We start from the raw sequence: 14451 nt of genomic DNA, 5'->3' as shown, positions 1-14451 counted from the left end.
CACATGAACTCTTTTTAAGTATTTCCTTATTCATTATTTTTATTTTTTCCAATTTTATTGAGCTATAATTGATATGCAACATAAACTCTTAAAATGTCTTTTGAACCAAAGCTGTTCTTCATCTCTGTACCTCTTATTGATCATGGAGAGGGCCATTTTTGGCTTTTATATTTCAGTTCTTGTACTAAAGCATGGAAGTGCCATGAAGAACAGTCATTCATTTTATTTATAAGTACTAATAATAGTATCACTTGAAAATGTTTCGAATTTGGGTTCTCTACAAGTTGGAGTTTAAAAAAAATAGTGATAATCTCAGTCCATTAAAAGCACATAAGGTAATTGTTGCCTAGAAACTACAGTATGAACAAGTAACACTGACTCAAGAATCACTTGGTTATCATTTCTGTGTAAAATGAACCATGTCCAACACATCTCTGCTGAGTCCTGGAGGCATGGGAAAGATGATAGGAAGATATATATGGCATTGTGATATGACATTTACCTAAACAGGAGTAAAAATAGGAACTAGTAAGTGAAAAAATGTGAAAGTGAAGTGTTATATGTCAAGTTCACAAGATGGAAACTTTGCTTTACAGTGGCAAGGATGATCAGGCAAGGCTTTGTCAAGGAGTTCAGCCCTGAAATATCTTTAGTGAGATGTAAGATTTAGCTCGGTAAGAAGAAAGGTAGACTGTCCCAAGCCAGGGAACAGTGGACCCAGTGGTTGGGGAAGAAAGGACAGTAGATTCTCTAAGAGGGATCAGGCTCTTATACTTTAAATATAAAGTTATTATACTAAGGTGCTTGATTAGGCCCCAGTCGAGTGGAATAGTCATAACCAATATTTTAAAGTATGCAATTTATAGACTTAATTTCCTTTCACATCAAAGCAACTTCCAATTCCCCAGAGGAAAAGAAAAGGGAGGGGGAAAAAAAGCAAAAGATTATCATTTATTTCTATTTATCCCAAGATTTCAACCTCCTCAGTATTAGCTTAGATAATTCTGACCTCTTCTTAAAATAACAACAAACATGAACAGTGTACAATCCAGAAATATGAACAGTGGCCTAAAACAATAAACATTTATTAATTATTTCATAGTTTCTGTGGGTCTGAAATTTGGGGGCACCTTATCTGGGTGCTTCTGGCTTTGGGTCTGTCATAAGGTTGCTGTCAAGATGTTGGCAGGGAACTCAGTTATCTTGACTAAGACAGGAGGATCAGCTTCTAAGAAGGCTCACTCTCATGGCTATTGGCAGGAGGTCCCAATTCCTCTTTGTTGGCTGTTGGTAGAAGGCTTCAGTTTTTCTCCACATGTATCTCACCATAGGGTTGTTGATTATTTCATGACATGGCAACTGGCTTCTCCCAGAGCAGGTGACACAAAACAAAGGGCAAGGAGAAAGCCCTCTTTATGTTCTAATCTTGAAGTCACATACTGTCACTTCTGCCATATTGTATTCATAAGAAGCTAGTCACTAAAAAGAACTCACACTTAAGAAAAAGGGATTAGGCTTTCACTTTTGAAGAGAAGAGTATCAAATAATTTATATACATAAATAAATATATATATATATATATATATATTTTTGTTTTGACCATGCTGCGTGGCATGCAGGATTTTAGTTCCCCAACCAGGGATCAAACCCGTGCCCCCTGCAATGGAAGTGTGGAGTCCTAACCACTGGACTGCCAGGGAATTCCCCTGTAGATTTACTTTAAAGCCACCACAATTCCAAATACAACTTGCTTGCTTTCAGAAAAGTGCAATATTGCATAGAACAGAAAGAAATGGTCATAAGGTTAATAGAAAAGAAACAAAGAAAAGGTCATAGGTTTGATTTTAGATTTGATTTGATTTCATTTATATATTTGGCATACATTGGAAGAAAAGAATAAAAGGCAGAGAACAGAACCCTTTATGACAACGAGTGAGCAGATCAGACACAAGCAACAGGGAATTCATAGTGGGAGTAGTAGAAAGTAAGTTTGGGGCCAAACTGTGTAGAGTTTAATTTATGAAAAGGCTGACTTTGCATAACAAAATTGGAGTTTTTCTGTAGGCAATTCAGAGCTACATATGGCTTTTTATCAGGAAAGTGACAATGAGCAAGTGGGATTTTGGTAGAATTCATGTAGCCAGAAAACACAGAGTGAACTTAAAGAGAAGGAAACTCAACATATCACATGTCATCTATTAGTTTACTGAAATAAGACACATGTCTCTAACTGTATGGAGGATTCAAGTTGAAAGAGAATTTCACGAAGTATCCATGCCTATGGATGACATTTAATATTAATTTGGATGGCTGTATATGCATAAAAAGATATAGCCTATAAAATAATAATTTCCATCTATTGGCATAAATTTAAATTCTGTACATTAAAAAAAATTTTTTTTTATTTTTGGGTGCATTGGGTCTTTGTTGCTGTGCGCGGGCTTTCTCTAGTTGCGGCGAGCCGGGGCTACTCTTCGTTGCAGTGCACGGGCTTCTCATTGTGATGGCTTCTCTTGTTACGGAGCACGGGCTCTAGGCACACGGGCTTCAGTAATTGTGGCACGTGGGCTCAGTAGTTGTGGCTTGCAAGCTCTAGAGCGCAGGCTTAGTAGTTGTGGCGCGTGGGCTTAGTTGCTCCGCGGCATGTGGGATCTTCCCAGACCAGGGCTCAAACCCATGTTCCCTGCATTGGCAGGTGGATTCTCAACCACTGTGCCACCAGGGAAGCCCTAAGTTCTGTACATTTTTTAAAAAATTAAAGAATCTCCCTTTTTTTTTTTTTTTTTTACTATAAGTTAAAAAATAGTCCTCCTTTTGTGATATCTTGGATATTTTTTCTGGAGTAACTAGGTAGTAATAGTATCTGTCATGTTTACCACTATTAAGGAAATGTGTTCATATCACATTTGCTTAAATAAGACTGACTGAAACTGATGCAGTGCGTCCTACAATCCTTCCTTCTCATCCTCACCAGAAAGGATAATGTCCCCCAAAGACAAGCTGACATAACTTCCTGTTAACACATGTAAACTTCTGTATGGTGCTCCACCACGAGAAGTGTGAGTAACCACTGCCTAGTCCACAGACAAGATAGAGGTTTGGCCACAGACTGCTTTTCCCCAGGCTATTATTCTTGGTTTACTAACACTATGGCCAGAAATCCTTTTATAGGTTCAAGGCAAGTGCTGCAGAAGGAAAATACAATTTTTTGAAGATTACCACTTCTAGAAGTAGCCACCGCAGTCTCGTCTGTGTCTAAGAGAAGGTGGAGCATCAGCACACAGGAGGGATGTGAAAGTTTTGGGTTCTTCTCACCAATTAGGAATCAGGATGGAGGGACTTCCCTGGCGGTCCAGTAGTTAGGACTCCACATTTCCACTGCAGGGGGCACGATCCCTGGTTGGGAACTAAGATCCTGCGTGCCCGTGGTGCGGCCAAAAAAAAAAAAAAAATAGAATCAGGATGGAGACAGTATTGATACGTGCAATATATTTCAATCCTGAACCCCAAATGGAAATTATTATTCCAAGAGACTGGGGGACGTGTGAGTCATTTTCACTCAATGAGCTATCAGGTCTGCCCATGACCACGTGTGAGACAGATTTCCAGGTTTCAGTCCCTGAGTAAGTTAGTTGAACTGTATTCCCTTAAATTGCCTTTGATCACAACCAACACCTTGGCCAGTTGTTATGCAGATCAATCCCCTGTGGTAACAAAGGAGCCCTAGAAAGAGATTAGCTTGCTCACACAAACATTTCCAAGAAAAAAGATAAATTGAAAGATAGTATAACAGAGAGTAGGTTGTATCGTAGTATTAATAACAGTGATAATAACAGCTAAACTTTCTCAAGGGTTTACATGTGCCAGTAGCTTTGTGAGAGCCACATGGATTTTCTAATTGAATCCTTACAACAATCTTGTAAGCTTAGCACTGGGAAAATTGACAGAAACTGGATTCTTACCCAACATTATAATTCTAATGAGAAAGGGGAGCAGGCCATATAGATATAACAGTAAATGACACAAGTAGATACCTGTTCCAATGCTTTGAAGAGGAACTGTAAGTTGGATCTCACTCTGGGAAGGTTGATATTTGTCAAGAAAAAGTTCATTAATAAACCTTAGGAAATCAAATCTAGAAAAAAATTATGGTACCAAAATTGTTTTATAATGGATAAAACCCAAATGTAGCATTTAATTTTTTTCTCTTGCATCTGTTTTTTCGTCCAAAAAGTAAATTCAAGGCAAATCACAATAAAATATAACTTTACTGGTAAATTTCTGATGTGAAGGAGCAGGTCTTAGTATGAATACTAGCAGATGTGGTATAGCAATTGAAAGATGTCAATGTAGACTCACAGAATTATGTGCAGTCCTTGTTGTGTCTTATAGGTTTTTACCTTTCTTACCACAATTGGTTAGACTAACTCGTACCGGTTAGACAAAGGAACTCTGAGCCTCATTAGCTTATTTGGAAAGATAGGAATATAGCGAGAATGCAGCATCCTTTTCATTGGAGTTTTACTTAAAATTTTTTCTAGGATTCCTCTTCTGTACTATTTACTTTTTGTCTTTGGATCCCTTCAGGGCCATATCCTTTTTTGTTCTGTATGCTTGAATAGTCAGGGACTCATGAACATTATCAATCAAATTCTGAAAAAAATTATATTACTTGGTCTTGTGCCTATGGGAGTACTCTGTTCCTTAGTAAATTACCTCTTTTTGAGTGTACACAGTGGGTTTATGGTCACTAATCTTTTCACTCACTCATATCAGTGGGTCCTATTTTTGGAGACCCAAGTTATAGACTAATTAGTGGTCTCTAACCATTTCTTTATAGTATTTCCAACCACTGTATAAATCTAGTGGCCATTATTTTCTGAACCAAAAACTGGGAACTTTGATCTAGCAGTAGATATGTATATTTTTTAAATAGACAAGTTATCCAAAGTGCAAAAATTGGTACAAACACATAAAAATAAAATCATATTTAAATATATTGGAATCATCTTTGGCTTCAGGAATAAAACTATAATAAATTATCCGTGTCCTGGAAAACCCAAGTTACATGGGGAAAATACTTAACATCCCAATAAAAGGTTTTTTTCTTTTTCACTGTATAGATAGCTAAAATTTTAAATTTGGAATTGAACTTAATATAGAAGTTTTACGCAACAGTGGTTTCAGTAATTTTGCAATGACTAAAAAGGAATTAGTGTTAATAGTATTGTTTTATATTGGCCAGGTATTTATTTCATTCACCTTTTTTTTTTTTTCCAGGATAGTTTACCATAAACTAGAAAGAATACCTATCAGCAAAAAGTGAGGTGTAAGAACAGTTTTGGAAAATTTGTAGTTTGGAGCAATAGAAACAACAGAATGTTTTGATCACCAATTTTCCTATTGTGTTTTAGGTTCTGAACCTCTTCCTGGCCTTACTCTTGAGTTCATTCAGTTCTGACAATCTTGCCGCCACTGATGATGATAATGAAATGAATAATCTCCAGATTGCTGTGGGAAGGATGCAGAAAGGAATTGATTATGTTAAAAGAAAAATACGTGAATTTATTCAGAAAGCCTTTGTTAGAAAGCAGAAAGCTTTAGATGAAATTAAACCTCTCGAAGATCTAAATAACAAAAAAGACAGCTGTATTTCCAACCATACCACCATAGAAATAGGCAAAGACCTCAATTATCTCAAAGATGGAAATGGAACTACCAGTGGCATAGGCAGCAGTGTAGAAAAATATGTTGTGGATGAAAGTGATTACATGTCCTTTATAAACAACCCCAGCCTCACTGTGACTGTACCAATTGCTGTCGGAGAATCTGACTTTGAAAATTTAAATACTGAAGAATTCAGCAGCGAGTCAGATATGGAGGAAAGCAAAGAGGTAGGAATTTCTACGTCAGAAGATACTTTGGTGTTATGTATGCTTTAAACTATCAGACTTTTAAAAATTATATTTTCTTTCTGTAAGAAAATAGGAAATATCTATTGACACAATTTCTATGGCAAAATTGGTGATAGATAAATTGACAGTACCTTAATATATAACTAGACAAATGATATGTTGACTCATTTTTTCAAATATTCACCATTTTGAATTATTGATAATATGAATATTCAGATTAATATGAATTTTTGCGGATTTTAAATAATTTTTGATTTGTGAACACTGCCTCAGTTTATACACTTTCTTCCTTATAATTCTCCCACAATGGTGGTTTTTTTGTATGTACTAGAACAATACTTGGTGAGAGGGCAGTTCCAATTCTCATTTTGCTACATTCTTGGCTCTTATGGAATAATTTATAAACTGTGATCTTATTTAGTTTTCACAGGCATATTTATTAATGGAAGTATGATTGGGATATTGACTTGATATTTACATATAGTTTCATGTTTCCTGAAGTAAATAATTTTTTAAAGGAAGTGAAGGTAGTGATGAAGAATCAGGTTGAAAATGTTTTTAACCCTACTGAACCCAGTACATGCTCTCTAAACAAACAAAAAGCCTTGATACATTATAGAATGTAAAATTCTAAATTTACCAACTACAGTTAAGAGTCTTGGTAGTTTAAAGAATTCTTTGATTTACTAGAAGAGTATAAATACCAGGATATGTTCCTGGTTTGTTTATAGGTTAATAAGCACAGAGTTGGGAATAAAGAGAAGGAATTAAAACCTTGATGTTTAACTACACAAAAATGAAGACAGAATTCCCAACAATTAAAGCTTGCATAAACAAATAAAAATAACAACGAAAAAAAAAGATTCATTCTTTTTTTGTCATTTGAAGTGATTGGCAGGGAACAAAAATACCTCTATTATTATTCTCATCCTAAGAAAGATGATTTGGGGGAGTTTGAGATGCTGAAGGGTACAGTTTAAGTAGTGCAACAAAGTCACAAAAATTAGGGATCAGTTAATAAAATTATGAGCAAAAATATATTTCTAAGAAAGGAACCTTAGATATTTCAATCAGTATTACTATATTTATTCTATAAGATTACTGAAGAAGACGCTATTTCCATTTGTTCTTGTTTGTAAGATAGGTAGTATTGCTAATTCAGTGATTACATAGAAGTAGGTGTTAAATGTGAAATTCAGAGAAAGTTTAAATATAGGTACTAAAATTAGCATATAGGTAACAAGGCCATAGCTACTAGTTTCACAAAATAACAGATGAGATTAAAGGGGAAAATTTTTAAACCTTATAGCCTGGGACAAATAATTGCTGTAATTAGTTGAACTCAATTGTTCACTAATAAGATCATTATTTTAAAACTGACTAATATCTTAAGATCTAGTTAATAAAATGTTGGATAATAAGCGTATTTGATTGGGCTATGCTGAAAGGGTGGGGACTAACTTCTGGCATGTATATTACTAGAAACTAAAATTAGCATTTGGAAGATAGAATTTGGTCATTAAATTTTAATATATATTCCCCTCTCATTATTTTGACATTATACCTAATAGCAAATATCTCCCTTACAGTACGGAAGTCAATTTTTATTTTTAGCTAGTAAAAAATGTATTAACTAAGAATGAATTATGGAGAATCAAATGTTGAAGCCATCAGTCAATTTAAACTTCCGGCTGAGGATCTTTTGAGGTATGGTTAACTCATCATCCAGTCTTCCTAATTTTCAGAAATTTTAAAGCCTCAGACTTCTCCAAAGGAGCATGTATTTTGCCTCATCTCAAACCATTGTGTTTGACATTAGAGAATTATCTAGTTGAGGTGGGGCTTATAGAAGGAAAAATCCAAACTCTTCCCAGTTTCTCTTGTTACCATTGAGCTTTTTCATCTGTTTTCTGTTTGAGTTAGGTACTCCAAAGTAATATATGTGAAGTCAGTACTTTGGAATTGGAGGCAGAGAACTGATCTGCCAGTTGAAAGTAGACAGAATTATTTTATTGCTTTAGCTGTAGAGTCCTTTCAATACTTTCCCATCATAGTGATTGTTACTTGTGTGCTAAAATTTATTATTTGGTGAAATTTTTAATTATGGCTTTATATCAGACTTCCTAAATATAAGCTCATAGACAAATAAAGGATTAGAGCAATAGTCTAGGAAGGGACTATGTGCATGTTTTAATTTTTTGGTATTTTACCTTGTAACTCTACACTAGAAAACAAAAGAGAACTGACATAATTATTCAAGAATTGCAAATATTCCCACCTCAGATATCTTTTTAGTGCTCTGCCTTCAAGTTAGTTTTGTCTGGTCATTTTCTTAACTGGTAGGTTTGGATTGTGCTGTTAAATATCACATGTGGAGTATTAATAAATGGATTAAGGCTAATTGACATTCTTTGCTAAATGATTTGAAAATTTAAAGGAAAAAAACGGAGCACCTTTTAATTTTTGGAATGCCTAATGAATTCCTTTTTATAGGGCAGACTAACCAAGTGGACCCAGAGGTTGTTTAGGTGTTTGAACTAAATCCTCTTCTATTTTATCTTTGCCAAATTTGTGTGATTCTTTGACAGCTTTCTGTAGATTCTCTAGAGTATATTATTTTAAATTCATATCTTAATTATATGTTTTAACTCATGTTATTTTGACTATATATAATGTAATTCCTTTCATACTTTGTGATTTTGAATGATTGATTTTTCTTATAGAGTTTTAATAATGTTGAAGCCGCAATGATTATTTTTCAAAGTGAAATTTACTAGTGCAATATGGTGACCTTCACTGCTTACCGTTCTTACTTCTCACAGGGGTAAAATCAAGCTGGAGCCATCAAGAATGCAGCTCTGGTGTTTTTTAACCAGCCAGAGGCTCGTGCCACCACTTTTATCCAGGTTACCTAAGCAAGTTGTACATATATAAATATAATTAGTTTCTAAATGAATTTTGACTGGCCTGCATGTTACTCAGCTACATTCCTTGCCCATCCATTGGCAGTAAAATAAAAACATGCACAGCTGCTCTTACGCTGAGTCATAAAGCATGGTCAGGCAAGTCTGGCAACCCTAACTTTTTTTAAAAAATGAGTTAGCTGCTAATTTTCTTACATAGATTTTTATAGAAATTACATTCAGTGAAAAGTAAAAGTGCATGCCTTTATGAATTATTTAGTTACCATTTAACATTACAGAGTTTTGAATGTGCTAAGGGTCTAAAAGGAGAAATATAAGATACTCTTTGAAAAACTCTTGCAGAAAGCTTTCTCTCCCCTGCCCTTTTCTTAAATAAATAAAGCCCCAATGAGTGTACTTTGTTGGTATTTTTTTGTTCAGTGTCATATTAAATTTTTCTGAAGGGTAATCTGCAAATTAAAGCAATCCCTTATTCATGTGCAAACTTCCTAAAGGATGTTTTAATGTGATTAGAATGTAAATGAATTGGAATGTTATGTTTTGGCTGCTACCAGCATGGGTACAATTTTTATCTGCTTCATTTCAGAGAAAATGCCATCTCTCTATTTAGCACTTTACCAAAAGTTCTTTGTATTTAGAATACAATTCCCTTGGAGAATCTGTTGATATTTACCCCTAAAACTCTTGAGAATGAAAGAAAAGGAAATACATTTTATACACCAAAAGAAAGGAAGGAAGCAAGGAAGGAAGGAAGGAAGGAAATAAGTGTTATAGGTGGTATATTCATTCTGAAAAGAGATCTGGAATCCACTTTCTTCATCGTGTTGCTCCTCTGTACTTGGTGTTTTTGCCTCTCTTTTACTTCATCCAGACCTGCTGGGAAACTTTCTCTTGAAGAATATTATTTAAATATATCATGCACTGCAAATTCATATAGGAAGAGAATCAGTGTGAGCTTTTGCTCCTTTCGTGTTTATTAAATGAAGGGACTTCCTAGTCACGCAACTAAGACAGTGAATGTAACACCTTTCTATGGGCTCCATTTGGAGGACCTTTCATTTCCTGATGTTGAAATCACAGTTTTGTGCTAAAATATGTTAATCAAATTGCTCAACCCAACTTAGTTATTTTCAAGAAATGTTAATTAAAATGTTTTGTCACTTAGATGCAGTTTCCTCTCCTTCTACCATTAAAATCGTAAAACAACCCTAACATAAGCATATTTGCCTCTTTGGAAGGAGCAATAATCATGCCATTTTGGGAACATTCTTTTATATCTTAGAACAAAATATTCAGTCACTGGCACTCTACATTCATGAAAGATAATGCCTTATATTGGAGGAATGAAACCAATATCATTGATCATATAAAGTGAGACCCAAGGTAAAAAATGCTCACAACTAAACACAGATACATACTAAAAACATATACACAGGGACTAGAGAGAATTATTTTTTCCTATTATATGTTAATTCTTCAGAAAAGTGTGAGATTTGACTCCTTAGGATAATGGCTTGTTTTTCCTAGTTTCTTAGAAAGAGGTAAGTTAGTTTTCTTATTCTCTGAGTATCATTTTCCAAGTTCCTGTGTAGAGAGGTGTATGAGGGAAAGTGACAATCAGGAATATCGTCTACCGGTATTTAAGAGATTTAGCTGGAGTAAGTGTGGTGGAACACAAACTAAATAGAACTGATGTAGATGACTTCATTTATTCTCACCCTCACATTATTACACTTTCCAACTTCCTTGAATATGTCTCTGGCCAGAAAACGTTGTCTGCTCCCTAAAAGAGTAGTATACTGAATTCCAACACAAGGGGTAGGAAGGGAGAGAAGGATGTGTAGAGATGGTTTGGGTAAGCAGTGGTAGAGTGGTTTCAATAGAAACCCATCTATAATTTTATACTGGAGAATGTGTAGTCTTCAAGGGAAAGTTTTCCAGTGGGATAGTGATTAAAGGATAAAAAAAGCTCTAAATATCCTTAATGTAAGAACAAAATTGACCAAACGTGTCTTTGGGGCACTGTTAATATGCTGAGGGGTAAGTCAGCATGACGTAAGGGTTACTTTTGCCATCCCAAGACATATTTAAGACCCTGCTATTTATGGATCATAGAATTTTATAATGTATCTATTATAGAGACAAAAATGATTATCTGATAATATAGTATGATGATAATGATAGTTTTGATTTTGCCTTCTTCCTTATTAAGAAGAGCAGTTCCTTTCTAGTATTAATGTATCACTTTGGCCTTAGGCCTATCCCAAAGTAAGCATAACCATCACTTTCATTGTTTCGATGTTAAGATTTTTCATGTAAAATGACCTAGAGTTCTTTAAGTACAGATTAGGATCCATGTGGAACAAAAGATTGCCATTTGTGGTGACCAAAATAGTTAGATATGGAATATTTGATTTAATCTATATTTGAATTATCTCTTTTCTAAAAAAATTCCAATTTCTTTTATTGACTAAGTTTAGAATATACATTTTTCCCAAAATATATACAATATTTACTAATTACGTTTTCTCAAAAATATATCTTAACTTCATAATAAGAAAAAAAAGTGTGCCTTTGAAAAACTTAACAAGAAGTGATGTTTTCCCTCCCTTTTTCTGTTGTGATTATTTTCAAAAATACTTTTACTTTCTGAAAGAAGGACTGTGAGTTTGGCATGTAGATGTTTAACAATAGCTTGGAAAGTAAAAGTTAGAAGTATAATGTTTAAAAACGTGAAGTGAAATACTGTGTGTCTTGAAATTTATTTATTACATCATTAAGCAAAATATGATTCTGCCCTGTTTAACTCCTATGATTATAATTCCCCAGCACTTAGAGGAATCCAGCAGATTTTCAATAGTAAGAGCCCTGTAACATGAAGTTTTCACTAAAAAAAAAAGTTCACCTAATATTTTCATCTGAAAATAAATGATTGTCAATGCCAGGCATAGCAAATAACAGTTTGTTATTCCTGTTTGATCTCTTGACTATCCTGACATTGAGGGAACATCCATATTTTCTTAAAGGTTGAGTAAGGAAGGGCTGTTCTAACAACATCATTCAGTCCACTTGTCTTCCAGCAAATAAGCACAAATAATAAAAAAGGAACCTAAACATCTAAATTTTACCAAAGGGAAGAATAGAACTTGAAAATAAAAAACTGGTTCTATTTCTAAGTAGTTAATATATTGGTCTCTTACTCATGTGGCATTTTACAGTGAATGGTGCCTAGATTGGAGAATTTACAAATAATCTTTATTAGAAAATTCTTCTTTTAAGTATATGAGTACTAATAATTCCATAAAATGATGTGTATTTGATAATTCTAATTGGTGAATTTGCACTGTAGTTAAAATTAATCATAATTATGACCTTATCTGAAGCTGAAGAGTTTTATATTCTTAATTTGATTCATTTGGTTTTTATTGGCTCTTTAAACATTTTAACTGTTTTCGTCAACATATTTTATGATATTATGATATTTGCCTCTTATGTGATTTTAAGGAAGTCATTGAATTGATGTTATCAAGAAAGATTTTATATATCAGAATTTCTTGCCTATATCTCAGGCTTATTGTTTAAAGTAAACTTCTGTTTATAAAATATCCCAACATATGTTTAGCTTCACTCTACATTAATACATATAAAGATATGAATATAAGAAACCAATACTAAGTTCATGGTCATGAAACATGGGAATCAACAGTATCCCAACACTATCTTGAACCTACAATGTTTAATTACATATCACATCTACTAAATGTTTTAAATTGATAAAGATTGGCTTAACTTATGGATCATCAAATAAATTCTCTAGGGAATCCTAGCAAAGTGGGATACAGAAGACCTAGAGTCCAGCTACTGACTCAGTATGACTTTTGACAAGATGATTAAAGCCACATTTCCTTCTAACTAGACACTGGGTTGGTTGGTGTTGAGGATTAATGTGTACCCTAGATTTTTTTTTTATTTGTAAACCAAATAAAGTTATTCAAGTAATAAATGTGACAGGTAGATCCTGTGCTGTTCCACATCAGGGAAAAGGTGGAGGAGGATGAGATACTGCCTTTCCTTAGAGAGGTTCCATTCTTTGCTGGGATTGTAGATCCATGTACATAGAGTAGAAACAGGAAAAACATTGTCAAAATGAGTCAGTCTTCGTTTTCCTGACTCCAGAGTTAAAGTACAGTTTACTTCGTAGTTTCATCATAGGTCTGGTTAATTGGAAGCCCGATGTTTAGACAGCACTTCAGATTCTAAAGGTTGTTGGTCATTACCTACACAATTTAGAATCTTGAAGGATTTGTGTTTCTCTGTACTTACATGAGAATATTACATGTATTCCCTTGAATGTAAAAGTAAGTATTAGATAGGAGGTGTTAGAAGTAGTTAGTGGTAGAATAAAATAGTGCATGCGTTGGTCATTCATTCATTTACCCAATAACCATCTATTAAACACAAACATTGTGATGGGTCCTAGGGATGTGCAGAGGTGGCAAAAGCATGATCTTTGCTTCGAAAGATTGTCTGGTGAGATACATCTTCTAGAAAAGCAGAATACTTTTATGTTGTACTTTTGAAAAAGTAATGATTTGACCTTTAAATATATAAATGTTTGGCTTCAATTAAAAAGATATCTATTAATTCTATGTCAGTACTAAGGCACTGCACTAAATGAAAGGCATTGTAGTTGATGTTACAGAGATCCTCTGGAAACTTTTGAACCAAGATTCCCTGGAATGTGTTGTCTGGTGACTTCTCCCAATCCCTGCAAGGACTAGCCTTCATTCTTTTATGAAGAAGTTCATTCATTCATTCATTTTTTAAAAATTGTTGAGTACCTGACGTGTAATATAGCCAGCACTGATGCAGGCTCTGATGCAGTCATTTGCCAATGTGGAGCACCCTGAATATGGATTCTCATTTACCCCCAGGTCATCCCCCAATCTGTAATTGCAGTGTTATCCTTTTTCCTAAAAGGAATGTTTTCCATTTGTTATTGTGGGCTGTTTGTAGTTAGATTATATATGACCAAGCTTCACTTATTCTGATTACCTATGTCATGTTTCAATATCCAGTAAATGATAAGATCAGTATTTTCAGGTCCCTAATGTGTAACAGCTTTATGTGAATCAGATGGATGGGACTGATAGGTTAATTTAGCCATTTCTTAGTCAATTACATGTTTATAAACACAGCTACACTTATCAGAGTCTAATCAAAACATGAAGGACAGGAAATTAGAAAAAGTCATATAATATTTCATTTAAAACAAAATATATTCAAATTTTAACAGTAAAGATATTATAATTGAGTATCTGTCTAGTATTGTGATATACTTGGTGAGTAGAAAAAGAAATCAACAAACTTCAGGCACCTTATAATATATAATCCTTGATTTAAGTAGTTTGGTTAGATTTAAAAATAATCCTGAACGAGTTCTAATTGAGGATACATATATATTTATGCTTCTATCATTGGTATTGTTAAATTACTCACACAAAAGCATTTTCAATCTTATCTATAGCTTATATAAATATTTTTACTTTATCAGCACCACTATGCCAAGGAAATATTTTATATAAAGAAAAGTATTTTCAGGAAATAAAGGA

General features: G+C 34.0%; 1 protein-coding gene across 13 annotated transcripts in view; it reads left to right on the top strand.

Annotated features, from left to right (window-relative positions):
- The window catches only part of SCN2A (sodium voltage-gated channel alpha subunit 2), a 146591-nt gene that overhangs the window by 101716 nt on the left and 30424 nt on the right, over nt 1-14451 (top strand). For all 13 annotated transcript variants that reach the window (XM_024735852.1, XM_024735862.1, XM_024735860.1 and 10 more), the window contains one exon: nt 5415-5894. In XM_024735852.1, coding sequence (XP_024591620.1) covers nt 5415-5894 — 480 coding nt within the window. The remainder of the gene's footprint in view (nt 1-5414; nt 5895-14451) is intronic.

Source organism: Neophocaena asiaeorientalis, unplaced genomic scaffold, assembly GCF_003031525.2.
Source record: "Neophocaena asiaeorientalis asiaeorientalis breed wild unplaced genomic scaffold, Neophocaena_asiaeorientalis_V1.1 scaffold72, whole genome shotgun sequence".
Lineage (NCBI taxonomy): Eukaryota > Metazoa > Chordata > Mammalia > Artiodactyla > Phocoenidae > Neophocaena > Neophocaena asiaeorientalis.
Note: the sequence above shows the minus strand (reverse complement) of the source record. Positions and strands in the feature narration are given on the sequence as shown.